At 36.6% G+C, this 11,766-nt stretch overlaps 4 protein-coding genes across 4 annotated transcripts in view; 1 reads left to right on the plus strand and 3 right to left on the minus strand.

Moving 5' to 3' along the window:
* Positions 4–1,405, plus strand: LOC18614224. The gene has a single exon (XM_007051877.2). It carries the CDS (start codon positions 524–526, stop codon positions 1,124–1,126), a length of 603 nt encoding a protein of 200 aa, XP_007051939.2. The 5' UTR covers positions 4–523; the 3' UTR covers positions 1,127–1,405.
* Positions 1,671–4,686, minus strand: LOC18614225 (ribosomal RNA small subunit methyltransferase, chloroplastic). The gene is made up of 10 exons (XM_018113828.1): positions 4,434–4,686; positions 4,182–4,331; positions 4,042–4,098; positions 3,855–3,953; positions 3,546–3,641; positions 3,229–3,313; positions 2,939–2,991; positions 2,668–2,751; positions 2,363–2,473; positions 1,671–2,211 (listed from the first exon to the last, which is right to left on the minus strand). Exons 1-10 carry the CDS (start codon positions 4,647–4,649, stop codon positions 2,146–2,148), a joined length of 1,017 nt encoding a protein of 338 aa, XP_017969317.1. The 5' UTR covers positions 4,650–4,686; the 3' UTR covers positions 1,671–2,145.
* On the minus strand, positions 5,749–8,969 carry LOC18614226 (two-component response regulator ARR14). Its single transcript, XM_018125394.1, has 5 exons — positions 8,785–8,969; positions 7,910–8,062; positions 7,393–7,788; positions 7,215–7,291; positions 5,749–6,840 (listed from the first exon to the last, which is right to left on the minus strand). Exons 1-5 carry the CDS (start codon positions 8,918–8,920, stop codon positions 6,151–6,153), a joined length of 1,452 nt encoding a protein of 483 aa, XP_017980883.1. The 5' UTR covers positions 8,921–8,969; the 3' UTR covers positions 5,749–6,150.
* Positions 10,614–11,766, minus strand: part of LOC18614227 (flap endonuclease GEN-like 1) — a 4,824-nt gene continuing 3,671 nt past the window's right edge. Inside the window, exon 8 of the mRNA XM_007051880.2 lies at positions 10,614–11,028. Within this exon, the coding sequence (XP_007051942.2) occupies positions 10,765–11,028 (264 nt within the window). The 3' untranslated portion in view covers positions 10,614–10,764. The remainder of the gene's footprint in view (positions 11,029–11,766) is intronic.

Below are 11,766 nucleotides of genomic sequence, written 5' to 3' on the forward strand. Positions count from 1 at the left end.
AGCTCATTAAAATCTGCTATGATTTGGGTGAAATATTAGTTATAGTAGTAGTACTATTCATGGATGAGTGCTGGGCTTCATCAGGAGAAAATAATTGATGACATGGTACTAACCTTTTCTCCCCTTTTTTCTCTGTATACAGCCCCATATTCACTATCCGATCCTAAGGAAGGTCATATTTCACATCCCCAGAGTTCAGATTATCTTCCACTGTCAATTCTAGTTGGGTAAATATTCATATTCTCAATTTCTTAATCACTGCGGCTCTTCTAGAATTAAGCTAATTTCATCATTAAGGTAATAACCTACGAAGAGGTTTTGATCCTGGTCTGGGCTTTTGTCCAATTGAAAAATGTTCACTTTATCTTTCAGAAACAAACTCCTGAGAAACTCCCCAGGCCCCAAGGACACATCTGCTTAACGTAAGTGTTCTGTTTTGTACTTGCCTATAATCCTCAAAACACCCAAACGACCGTCTCCCACTCCAATCAAAACAAAAGAACAGCTAGAAACGCGGTTTTCTATGGAAAGCAAAAAAAACATGGACAACAATATAGCCATGACTGATACACAGCCGCCACCACTACCGCAATCGCCTGCGGCGGCGGTACAATTAACAGAGCTAGTATTCTCACTAGAGCAAGCAACCCAGATGGCAAAACAACTCCCTTCCTCGTCAGACCCAAGTTACCTCCACCAAATCTATTCCTCCCTCCATCAAGCCCATCATTCTCTCTCCTCTTTCCTCTCCGCTACCCAAACTCAATTTCTCGTTCCTCCTCCTCCTCCTCCTCAGCCACCGCTGCCACTTGTAGCCGCAGAGAACTCTCTCTCCTCCACCACCGGCGCCGCTAATGAGGATGGTAGTGAGCCGATGCAGGTGGGCGATGAGAATGAAGCTGAGGCCGAGGAGAATTCAAAGACATCAGTTGACAAGGTTGAGGAGAGGATGAGGGAATGCTTTATCAAAAATAAGAGGGCAAAGAGGCAGCTTTCGCCGTCGTATGCGGCGGTGGCCGAGGAGAGGAGGATTTGTGAAGATAGATTCGTGGGTGGTGTCAAGGGTTATGATTCCCTGGGGGACAAATTACGGGCGTTGGAACTTGTCTACCAGTTTCATGGTTGAACCGTAGACAGGGCTGAAACAGGGGAGAAGCAGAACAGGAGTTATTCAATGGAGCCTTTTTTTTGTTTTTCCAACCAATTGGGTTCCATTGCCTTTTAATTTATTAATTTTCTTTTTTTAATTCATTGTTCTGTCCTCTTTTTACCATTTGTTAATAGCAAGAAAGGAAGGGTAGGGAGGATGAAAGATGAATGCATATTTGTAATCTCAAATTTAAGAGGAAATTGAAAACACCTTGAATGAGATTTTTTTTTTCAACTTGTACAGAGCTTATTTGAATATTATGCATTCCCTTCATCAAATATAGATATGCAATGATCACCTCACCATCTCAGTAATTTTCTTCCCAAAAATTATGCATGGATTGGTGTTTATTCATGAAGTAAGAATGTAAATGTATAACCCTATGATAATCCCTGATTGCTTCACTTCCATGGTGTTTGCTTGCTTCCTCTTCTTTGTTTCCTCTGCTTCCAGTGAATATCTCTAAGTGATTTCCTGTCTGCTTGACATTGAGAAAATAAAAAATGGAAACGCTCCCCAATTGCTAAAAAATGTGGGTGCTCAATTTGATGTTGTAAGATTTACAATAGCAAAGTGTACAAACTCTTATAATGCACATGTTCTCCGTACAGCCGGTATTAAAGTAGAGAGGTAAAATCCGAGGACACCTACATTAATATGTTATGATAGTTGGACCTGTATTGAGATTTTATTACTTAAGCATAGGGTGAGGAGTTGGAACCGAACTTGGAAAAAGACGCATGGCAAAATTAAATGCTGGTAAGTCATAACCTTCATTACCCTCGAGATACCTTCTGCGACTGAGGCATTGCTTTTGAGAGTTGAGACAGACACTGGAGATCAACGAGACTTTTGCAGCGCTGTCCTCCATTGAGTTCCTAACTTAGATTGCGTTTGTTCTTCTGCCCATTGCTTATGCGGCAGCAAAAACCAGCTCTTCCTAGAAAGGAAACCATGGATATTTGTGATGACCATATATCCAAGAACTGGGCGCACTACACTCTCACAATTAAATTATGCAGCTTCACAAAATCATCTAAGGTAAGCTCCTCTGGTCTTGACTGCATGGATGGTTCAAATGTTTATTAACTCAATGCAAAGGTAAGATATATAATAACTTCTAGTTAAGCAAAACTGCACATAAATGAGAAAAAGGGAAGAAATTTTTACTACTAAAGAGAAAGAAAGTGTCAATTTTCATTGGAAACTCACTGTTGTTGGAAGGCCAGCATCTCCAAGAGCTCTTTCGATCTCATTAGATGGGCATATGTGCTGGAGTGATCTCCTCAACATCTTACGTTTTCCATTGAATGCTGAATTGACCTAAGTTTATAATAATGACAGTTACTAGATAAAGAACTTGAAGATATTCCTTTATTTTAAGCAGTTATTTAAGTTTTATCCTCAGAAAAATATGAGGATATCATGCCAAAACAGGTCAGAAGCCAAGCTTGAAGGTCTAGTTTAAGTTCCTGCATGGACTATGCTGAGTTTTACTAATGTGGAAATCAACTAACCATTGAGAAAAAGCTTTTTGTGGAGGCCACTGAAGGATAGTCTGGAGCTTGCTTCAGTTTAAATGTAACAACAGCTGCATCAACCTATAGAAGCATAAAAAATGAAGCCTTCAGTACCCATCCTTTCAGTAAGTTTTGTCAAAGATGGTTCATGACAGTAGAGCTCATCAGAGACAGGAGAAGCTTCTGCCAGGTGATGGTAGATTAGTTTAAAGTTAAAATATCTCAAAATAACAAAATATGATGCCTTAAAGGTAATTAAATGACTTACATTAGGTTGAGGAAAGAAATTTGTTCTTGGAACTCTAAACTTGTATTCAGGCTCTGCAAAAGAAAATCACAAAATATAAAGCAGGTCATGAAAGTTGTTAGAAACAATCTGATGATCAGTGAGTACAGTGACAAAATTCTTCCCAGTTGCATAGAGTTAAAAGCTCAAAAAACCCAATGAATTAAGACCAGGCACAAGACTTAAGTAAATGAAAAGCAAATTATGCAGTTAAAAGTATAGATTATGTACATGATGTAATCCAGAACAAGGGTTACATATTGTTGAAATACCTGAATAAAAATTAACAAAGATGTTGATGGGTCGGTACTCAGATGTCCGCAAAGACGATTCCACCAATCGCACAGCTGTTTCCTCCTGGTATTATTCAAGCATTACAGTCAGTAAGCCAGCTTGTGAATTCTCGAATGATCCGAACAGCCTGAGACAATCAATACAGAGAGATCAAAGATTTTACCATCTTCAACCTCATGTTTCTACCTCACACATGATGCAGGTAATAACCCAAACATTTGTAGAATTTTTTTTGGCCAAAAAATCATCTAAAGAATTTGATGTCAAAACAAGGTAAAACTAAAATGTTACCAACCTGGAGCAAGAGAACAACTTCGGAGAATATATCACCCATAGGAAGAAGTTGTTTAACTACATCTGTACTTATGTTAAAGGGTATGTTAGAAACTACCTGTAAAGAAAAGAGGTATAAACTAACAATGGATGAGATTGACATAGGAATTTAACAAAAAAAAAAGAGATACATCTATTATTCACAGATTGAGCTTCACCTAATTAGCATTTAAATCATATTAAGGTTCTGCATCTAACTTGGTTTCAAATAGAAAGTCATTTGAGGCAGCACTAAAAGCTACATAACGGCTAAAAGAAGCATAGTTCTTACTTTGGCCCGAGTCGAGCTCGTATTCAAACCCTTTCTATTTTCCAACATTGGAAACATATGAGAACGAATGTGACATTTGACAAAATCCTCTTGCAAAACCTACGAAATTTTCATATGATAATATTCAAAACCCAATGAAGATAATAAGTAAAGAAGTAATATTTAGCAGACAACGGAGTAAATTTACCTTGAACCCGTCCGTGCTTTCAAATCTTTCTCTTAAAAGGTCCACCATGTGAGGATCCTGCATTACATTAAAAGAAAACATAAGCTACATTCTATATTAAAAATTCATTTCCAGTACTTGCGATGTTGAAAAGAACAGACCTTTTCAATTGCGAGAACGGTGGCGCCGGAGCTTATAAGGACATTGGTTAAAGAACCAGTTCCCGGTCCGATTTCTAAGACCACGTCACCTTCTTCTACATTGGCCGCACGTGTCAGTTGCTCGTTAATCTCAGAATTCAACATGTAATGCTGCGTTATATTAATAAGTGTTGGATAAAATTCCTTAATTAATTTAAGTTATTTCAATATCTAAAAAAAAGAAAAGGAAAGAGATTGGACGGGTAAATAGACCTGGCCAAGGGATTTTCTAGGGAAGCGGCCCTTGGAGTTGAGCGCTTTGAGAGTGGCGTGGTAGTCGTCATCTTGGCTCCTCCTCGAAGCGCACGCTATTCGTAAAAAAGGCATCTGGGTTCGCGCGCCGGCGCTGCTATTGCACGCCGGTACTGTAGCGGTCAAGAGCGAAGCAATTGGCGGGAGAGAGTGGCAGAGGTGAGTTGCTGTGGTCATGTTTTCCTTTGCGAGAAAATTGGAAATGAAAGGATTTTCGCAATTTCTTTTTTTATTTATCTCCTGATATTTACATTCCAAAATTGCCCATCATAATTTTGGAAATTTACGCTTTTACTTTCCCGTTAAAGTCCAAAATTAGCCCTATACGTTCTACCGTTGTGAAAAGGTAGTGGTGTATTTATGCTTGTTGTCTTCTATGCATGGTGCATCCCAAACGGAGACTAACCATATACCTGAGAAATCAACATATTTATCATGCATGACAACTGATAATCCACCGAATTTAATTTGGTGGCACATACATTATTTGAAACTAGGAACTAGAGATATTTAGCATCAACTTTCTTCACCATGCCTCAAAATCAAATAAAATTATCATTAAAATAGAAAATAACTGTTATTGCTGCAACAAAATTTTGGTAAGTACTTCAGGCCAGTAGGGAGACTGGACTCTGCATTGTCTCCGTTTCTCAATATAAAAGATGCCAACTATTGAGCCTATTTACCACCTTGAATGTCTGTTTGCATCACAGTTTGTGCTCTTTTTTTTTTTTTTTCTTTTTAGAGTCTTTTCATACCAGGCATATAAACATCAAGAAGGTAAAAAAAAGAAAAAAAACAAATCCCAACCAGAAATATGTAATACCAGAGCATGAAGTTCTCCATTCTAAGCCACAATCTAATTTCTTATGTTCTGCTACTTCTAGATGAAACAAATCGTTGGACTATCAGACTCCAGAGTCTATTCAATCATAATTATGGTAATTGTGGCTATACAAAAAATCAAAACCAAATGAGTTGTTAACTAAGAGCAGCTCATGTCTCACGCTTCTGATGTTATGAAAGCTCTGTTTCCTGAATCACTATTGATTCATACTGATATGTGAGAAATTATAACATCTTACTAAGCAGGAGCAAAAGATAATACACCATATGTGATTCTTCAAGTTCATGATCAGAACAAGTGAGCACACCAAGGACATCATATAATTACCATACAATGTATGGTAATCCCTTGAAATAGAAAAAGCCAGTAAAGAAAAGAGAAAATCAATTCAACACTGTAGCATCAAAGATTTAAAGGAAATGCATCATCTAAACCATATCATTCGAATAATATATAAACTCTTTAATCAATGTGTATTTTCCAATGCAATCAAGAAAGAGCAACAAAATTAACAGCAATAAAACCCAAATACTTTATTTGAACTACTAGCTATAAAATCCGTCCTGCATTTATCATATTGAAAGCCAATTATGGTACCAAAATACTGCTCCTTAGCTTCTAAAATGTTCATCTGAGGCTGGATTCATATTCCAGGAATGTTGCTTTACATATTGTACTAAGCATTGATGTCATCAATTAACCTGCCGCTGCAGGCGTTATGCACCAAAAACTAAAGCATTCAAAGGGAAAAAAGGGAGGGAGGGTGAAGCACCAAAGCTTTAAAGGTTAAAAACACACCAGGCTATATACCCGGACATGAAACTGATTGATCTACCAGAAATCATCAGAATCCTCATCATAGGATAGTTGACTTTTTCTTTTTCCCATGGTAAACACCTCATTGAATTCTCTTCCTCTTTCAGCCCCAAAAACATCATGTTCCTCTTGCTCCTGTGGGTGAGGAGGCAGTTGTGATGGCTCTGGAAGCAGAAATTTTAGTTGTTTCTGTTGTTTTTCTTGCAAAGAACCATCAAATGGTTTTGGGCAATGTAATAAACTTTCCAGCCCAGAATCTCCAATGTTCAAAAGATCAGTTCCTCCCTTCAGAAATTGTTCTGAATTCCCTATCTGATGAAAACCAACCAGTCCATCATTAACGGTGACCCTGTCACCAGTCAGATTAAATTCAGAATGAGCAGAATCTAGCTGTTTGTTGCATGGAGTCTGTTGCTCAAATTTAATCATCAATTCATCATTACAATTTGAATTTGCATGCTTAAGAAGATATGCAGAACAAAGGGAAGGAATAGGCATGTGTCCATTAAGATTCTCCTGAATTAGGCCATTGGTATCTGGTTGGTCTGCTACTGCCATGGATTGCCAATTTTCAAATTTAACAGACCCTTCTTGTGGACTGAATGGAGACGAAAGATGATGGGATACAACATGTTCTACAGCGGAACCTCTGCTCATGGTCTTCTGAATTGCATATTGTTCCCGTTTCAAGGAGAGACGATATTTCTGCAAAATTAACATTAAACAACTTTTCTTGCCAGACAAACATGATGTTACTAAACAATCCTAGGACACGCAAAGATGGGTTGGAAGAAAAACAGATTAACATATCATCCAATGCTTTTATCTGCAATCCATATTGCAGAATAAATCACAATATCTTATTTTTTATTTTTTTGAGTCACCGTAACTAACAATATGATTCCTGGATAATAGTTTGAATGATCAAGCTTCAGATTGTTTGCTTTCAGTAAATCGGGGTGCTAAAAGAAAGCTAAAACAAGGGTGTTATCTATACTTTTACCCTTTCTAGTGGCAAGGAAAAAATATGAAAGAGGTAAAGATAATTGGTAAATTACAGTTTATTGCAGAGAACAAACCTGTAAATGGCTTGAAACATTTTCTTTCTTTAGTCCAGGGACATTCATATGCTGAAGTATTTTCTTTGGATGAGCTCCTAAATGAGAAAGGAGATAAGAACAAAGGCCGGCTGCTATTATAATCAGTAATACAAGACAGAATAAGAATCCATTTTAGAATTCAAGTCTAGAAACTTACCATCAATACCAAGTACTTTGATAGCTTCCAAGAATCTATTATGTAGCTCATTAGTCCAAATTAGCTTTGGCTTCTTTAGAGCTACTGAATCATCATTATCTTCCTCATTATTTTCCATATCATCTGATCTTTCTCTTTTTTCATTTTGGTAATTCTGCCCTCCTTCACCTATAAGTGGTTGAGACTCTACAGTCACATCTGATGCATTCTCCAGTGATAATTCCTCCTCAAAACCAAATATCTCTTCTGCAGCTACCACATTTTTACTTTCCTTAATAAATGCAAACTGCCATAGGTTTTTAAGATCATCCATGGCGATTGGTTTGACAAGGTATAATACAGCTCCTTTAAAGAGGCTACCTAGTACGGCTTTCCCATTGTAATCGATAGACATGACTATATATGAGATTAACAAGCAACAACAAATAAATGCCATTAGCAAAAAAATTAAGTGTTTGAAAATATTTTATAATGGAAGAAGAATGATCGGAAAATAATACAGGAGGCAACTGCTTACGAACAACAGGAAGCTTAGAAATTTTCCTCATTGTCTCAAGTAGCTCATATTTATCCATATCAGGCAGGCAGCCTTCTGCAAGGATAAGGTCAATTTCGTACTGCCTCTCTTGTATGATGCAAAATGCCTCGGTTGCTCGTTTAGCAGTCATGACTGCAAAGTACAAATTTTTAGTACATAAAGTGATTGACAAGAAACTCTAAAGAGGTGGAAATTTAACTAGATTTCAAGAAGAAAGGGTAAATGAAAACAATCTTAAATTTAAAAGTATAGCATCATGGGATATATTATAAAAGTTCCATATAAACCAAATTGAGCATGATATCTGAATAAAGTTCAAATCATGGAGCTCTTCGACTAGAGGTTCTCTCATAATCTTTATTATTAAGAAAATACAAAAACAGATCCAAAATACTGTGATTTGGTAGACTATCTGTGTCAACAAAGGCATAATCGAATCTTACTCTTCGTGAATCTCAGAACCTGAGAATAGGATTACAACCTATTACCAGGTTGCAAACAAGATCCTTGACAATATAACCACCTTTTCTAAAATTTCCCCAGTGAGCCGCCCATACAATTGCCAATTATATACCCAGGAAGCCATCTTTAATCATTTTTACCCTAAATGATATACTATGTTAGGTTTTCAGCCAAGAATGGGGGAAATTTAATGTGTGTAATTTTGGAAGAGAAGGGAATGGGGAGAGGGGGAGGTTGGAAGTCAGGTCAGAAAAAATGTGAGAAATATCTTCATATGGCACATGAAAACTAAAACAAAATTATGGCACCCTGCAATATCATGAAAAGAACAAGCAGACAACGACTACAAACTTCTAACCAAGGTTGTGATGTGTAACTTCCAACTCAAATACCTTCATACCCAAGCCTGCGAAGCATTTTTGATACGATAGTAAGACAGGTTGAATCACCATCTACAAGCAAAACTGTAACACCTGCACATGCAGTATTTATGCTGGATTCAACTGAGATAGCCATCTCGCTATTCATGTGGATGGGCAAGAATGATGTTATCAAGTTCAAGCTCACAAAGAGAGAGAGAGAGAGAGGAGGGGGGAGGGGGGGAGGGAGAGAGAGNCTTCATACCCAAGCCTGCGAAGCATTTTTGATACGATAGTAAGACAGGTTGAATCACCATCTACAAGCAAAACTGTAACACCTGCACATGCAGTATTTATGCTGGATTCAACTGAGATAGCCATCTCGCTATTCATGTGGATGGGCAAGAATGATGTTATCAAGTTCAAGCACACAAAGAGAGAGAGAGAGAGAGAGAGGGGGGGGGGGAGGGGAGAAGAGAAGCTTATTCTGTAGACATAATATATGCTCCTTTACTACCTTGAGATCCTTATATAATACAAATTTAGCTATTTAGGTATACTATTCTCACTTACCAAAAGAACTGCTCTAACGCACCATTTTTTTGTCTACACTTCTGGTTACGTTAGCAATGACGTAAAACTATTACCTGCCTATATTCTATAAATGAGTGGTAATTACAGCCAACAACTAAAAGTTGATTCTCAAATGCAGAGAAAAAAATGCCTGAAAAACACGCTAAAAATGTTAAAATAGAATGCAGTGAGTGGACAGCTCAACAGCATTTTTTGACATATTTTTTAAACTGATTAAACTTGCCATGTACAATGGATAATCGGTTTCCATCTTAAGCAGATCACAAAATCTCTCATGTAAAACACCATTAAACAAGTTGCCTTATAAACACTTTTCCTTTTCTCAATAAAAAATACTTTGACTCGTTTGACTGCAAGGAAGTTGAGGTCATTAATGTGCTAAAAATGTTTTCATAATATCACCTCTCCTAAACTTATTAGGACATTTAGATCTCGTAAATGAATTATAGTATAAGAAATAATAGCAATACTAACAACATGATGAAAATAGAGAAAAATATCAAATAAAACCTTTTTACCTGTTGGCAAGCAGTGTTGAAGAGATCACAAATCCAAAGTTGATGCACAATATCTTGGTACCTGATTTCTCATTTATCAGAGCATAAAGTCTAACCATAACGGTCAGATTTGTACAACAAGCGTAATAAATAGGGTTCTATCCTATACCGTTGACAAATAGGCATAAAGGTCTTAGTACGCTCAAATACATGCCAGTTAGCAATTAATGTAAGGCAGAACAGGTCATGCATACCAGGAAAAGTATCCTCTGCTTGTGCAACTCAAACCCTCACAATACTAAAGAACTCCTACCTTGACTACATTCCAACGAGATTATGTCCAGCCATTGCTAACATGCAAATCAATGTTATAGGCACCAATAGAAGAAAATTTGGCCTAATGATACCATGCTAGCAAAATATTCCAGAATGTCTATCTACATCTACGCCCAAGTTTAAGTGCCCACAGAATACTCTGCTGCCAAGCAGTCTATACTGATGTAAATGAGCCATTGGCAGGTTAAGAAATGCATAACAAATATATAAATTTTAATTTATCAAACTGCTTTCTATCCCCATTGTGATGAGTAGAGAGCAAGGAAACTACTGAGCACTGCATAAACGACTTTTGAATACATAGTTAGGTATTTGGCAATTGGAATAGTTAACAGCATTGCAACAAGAAATGGGATTTGAGCCTTAGTTCCGAGCTGAGGCATTTCAACAGCAATGACTTAATTAAATGTGGAGAAGTAAACCACTAAGGGTGCAAGAAACTAAGAGATAAAGTGGCATTATATTACTCAGATAAGATAAACAAAATCATTCTGCAACCTAAGAACCAGAAGCAAACATAACGTTACATCTTAAGTTGGATATCCTGTACATCAAAAGAGGCAAGAATTCAGAAACGATAAATTTATTAACCAAAAAAAAGGCGGCGTCTTACAGCCTTGGACAGGTTAGGACTTGACACTTTCCTCTTTTGTTTTGATGACCCATCACCTGGATTATAGGAAAGCTTGGCTAAATCTTCTCCTGGTTTTGCCTGAGACTGTATTTTGGTTGAGCGGTAAAATTCGGTAATACTTAGTTGAACACCTTGTGGTTTTGACAATTCTGACATTTCACTGGACCCTTCAGATTTTATCGTTGAAGTCTTTCTTCTTTTCATTTCTTTTAGTTCCTGCCAGAAATTTAGCACAGGAAAAAGAAATCATGCAGCAGCTTTAGAGGCCATTTCATTTCCAACATCCTCATTTAACAATAGGTAATGACAACAACATACTGTTTTGTTAAAAGTTGAAATATATTTGTTGATCTATCAAATTTATTAAATCTGAATAACAAAGTACAAGTAGAGAAACCCAATTGTTTGAAAGGGACCTCCTTATCAAATTAGGCCACATGTGACCTTGACATTAGACTTATATTTCAACCAAAACTAACATAATTCCCACAATGCAGCTCTCAACCTTTCATCTTAGCAGGCTTTCAATAATCCTTTTATGGGTAACAACATTAATTTCCAACAAATGAATCTGAGTCAAATTTCATTGTTTTTACATTGCTATCAATAGGGGTGAGCAAAATCAAACCAGACCAATTACCCATCCAAACCAAATGCAATTTGGATAAAACGGTTCAATCTAATTGGTTCATTGGATCAATTGGTCCAAAATGTTTGATCCAATTGGTTTGTTGGTCGGTTCTTAATTTTAAAATTTTTAGACCAATCTACCCAAAAAACCAAACTAATTTTTATATATATTAATATATATATATATTTATATATTAAGAAAAATTAATAGTAAACTTAATTAATAATATATTTAAAATAATATTAGTTTATTATATGTACGTCTACAAATCACAATCATAACAATTTAATTTTAGTTTTATTTATTTATTTATTTTAATTTAT

This window comes from Theobroma cacao, chromosome 1 (genome assembly GCF_000208745.1).
Source record: "Theobroma cacao cultivar B97-61/B2 chromosome 1, Criollo_cocoa_genome_V2, whole genome shotgun sequence".
In the NCBI taxonomy this organism is placed as follows: Eukaryota; Viridiplantae; Streptophyta; class Magnoliopsida; order Malvales; family Malvaceae; genus Theobroma; species Theobroma cacao.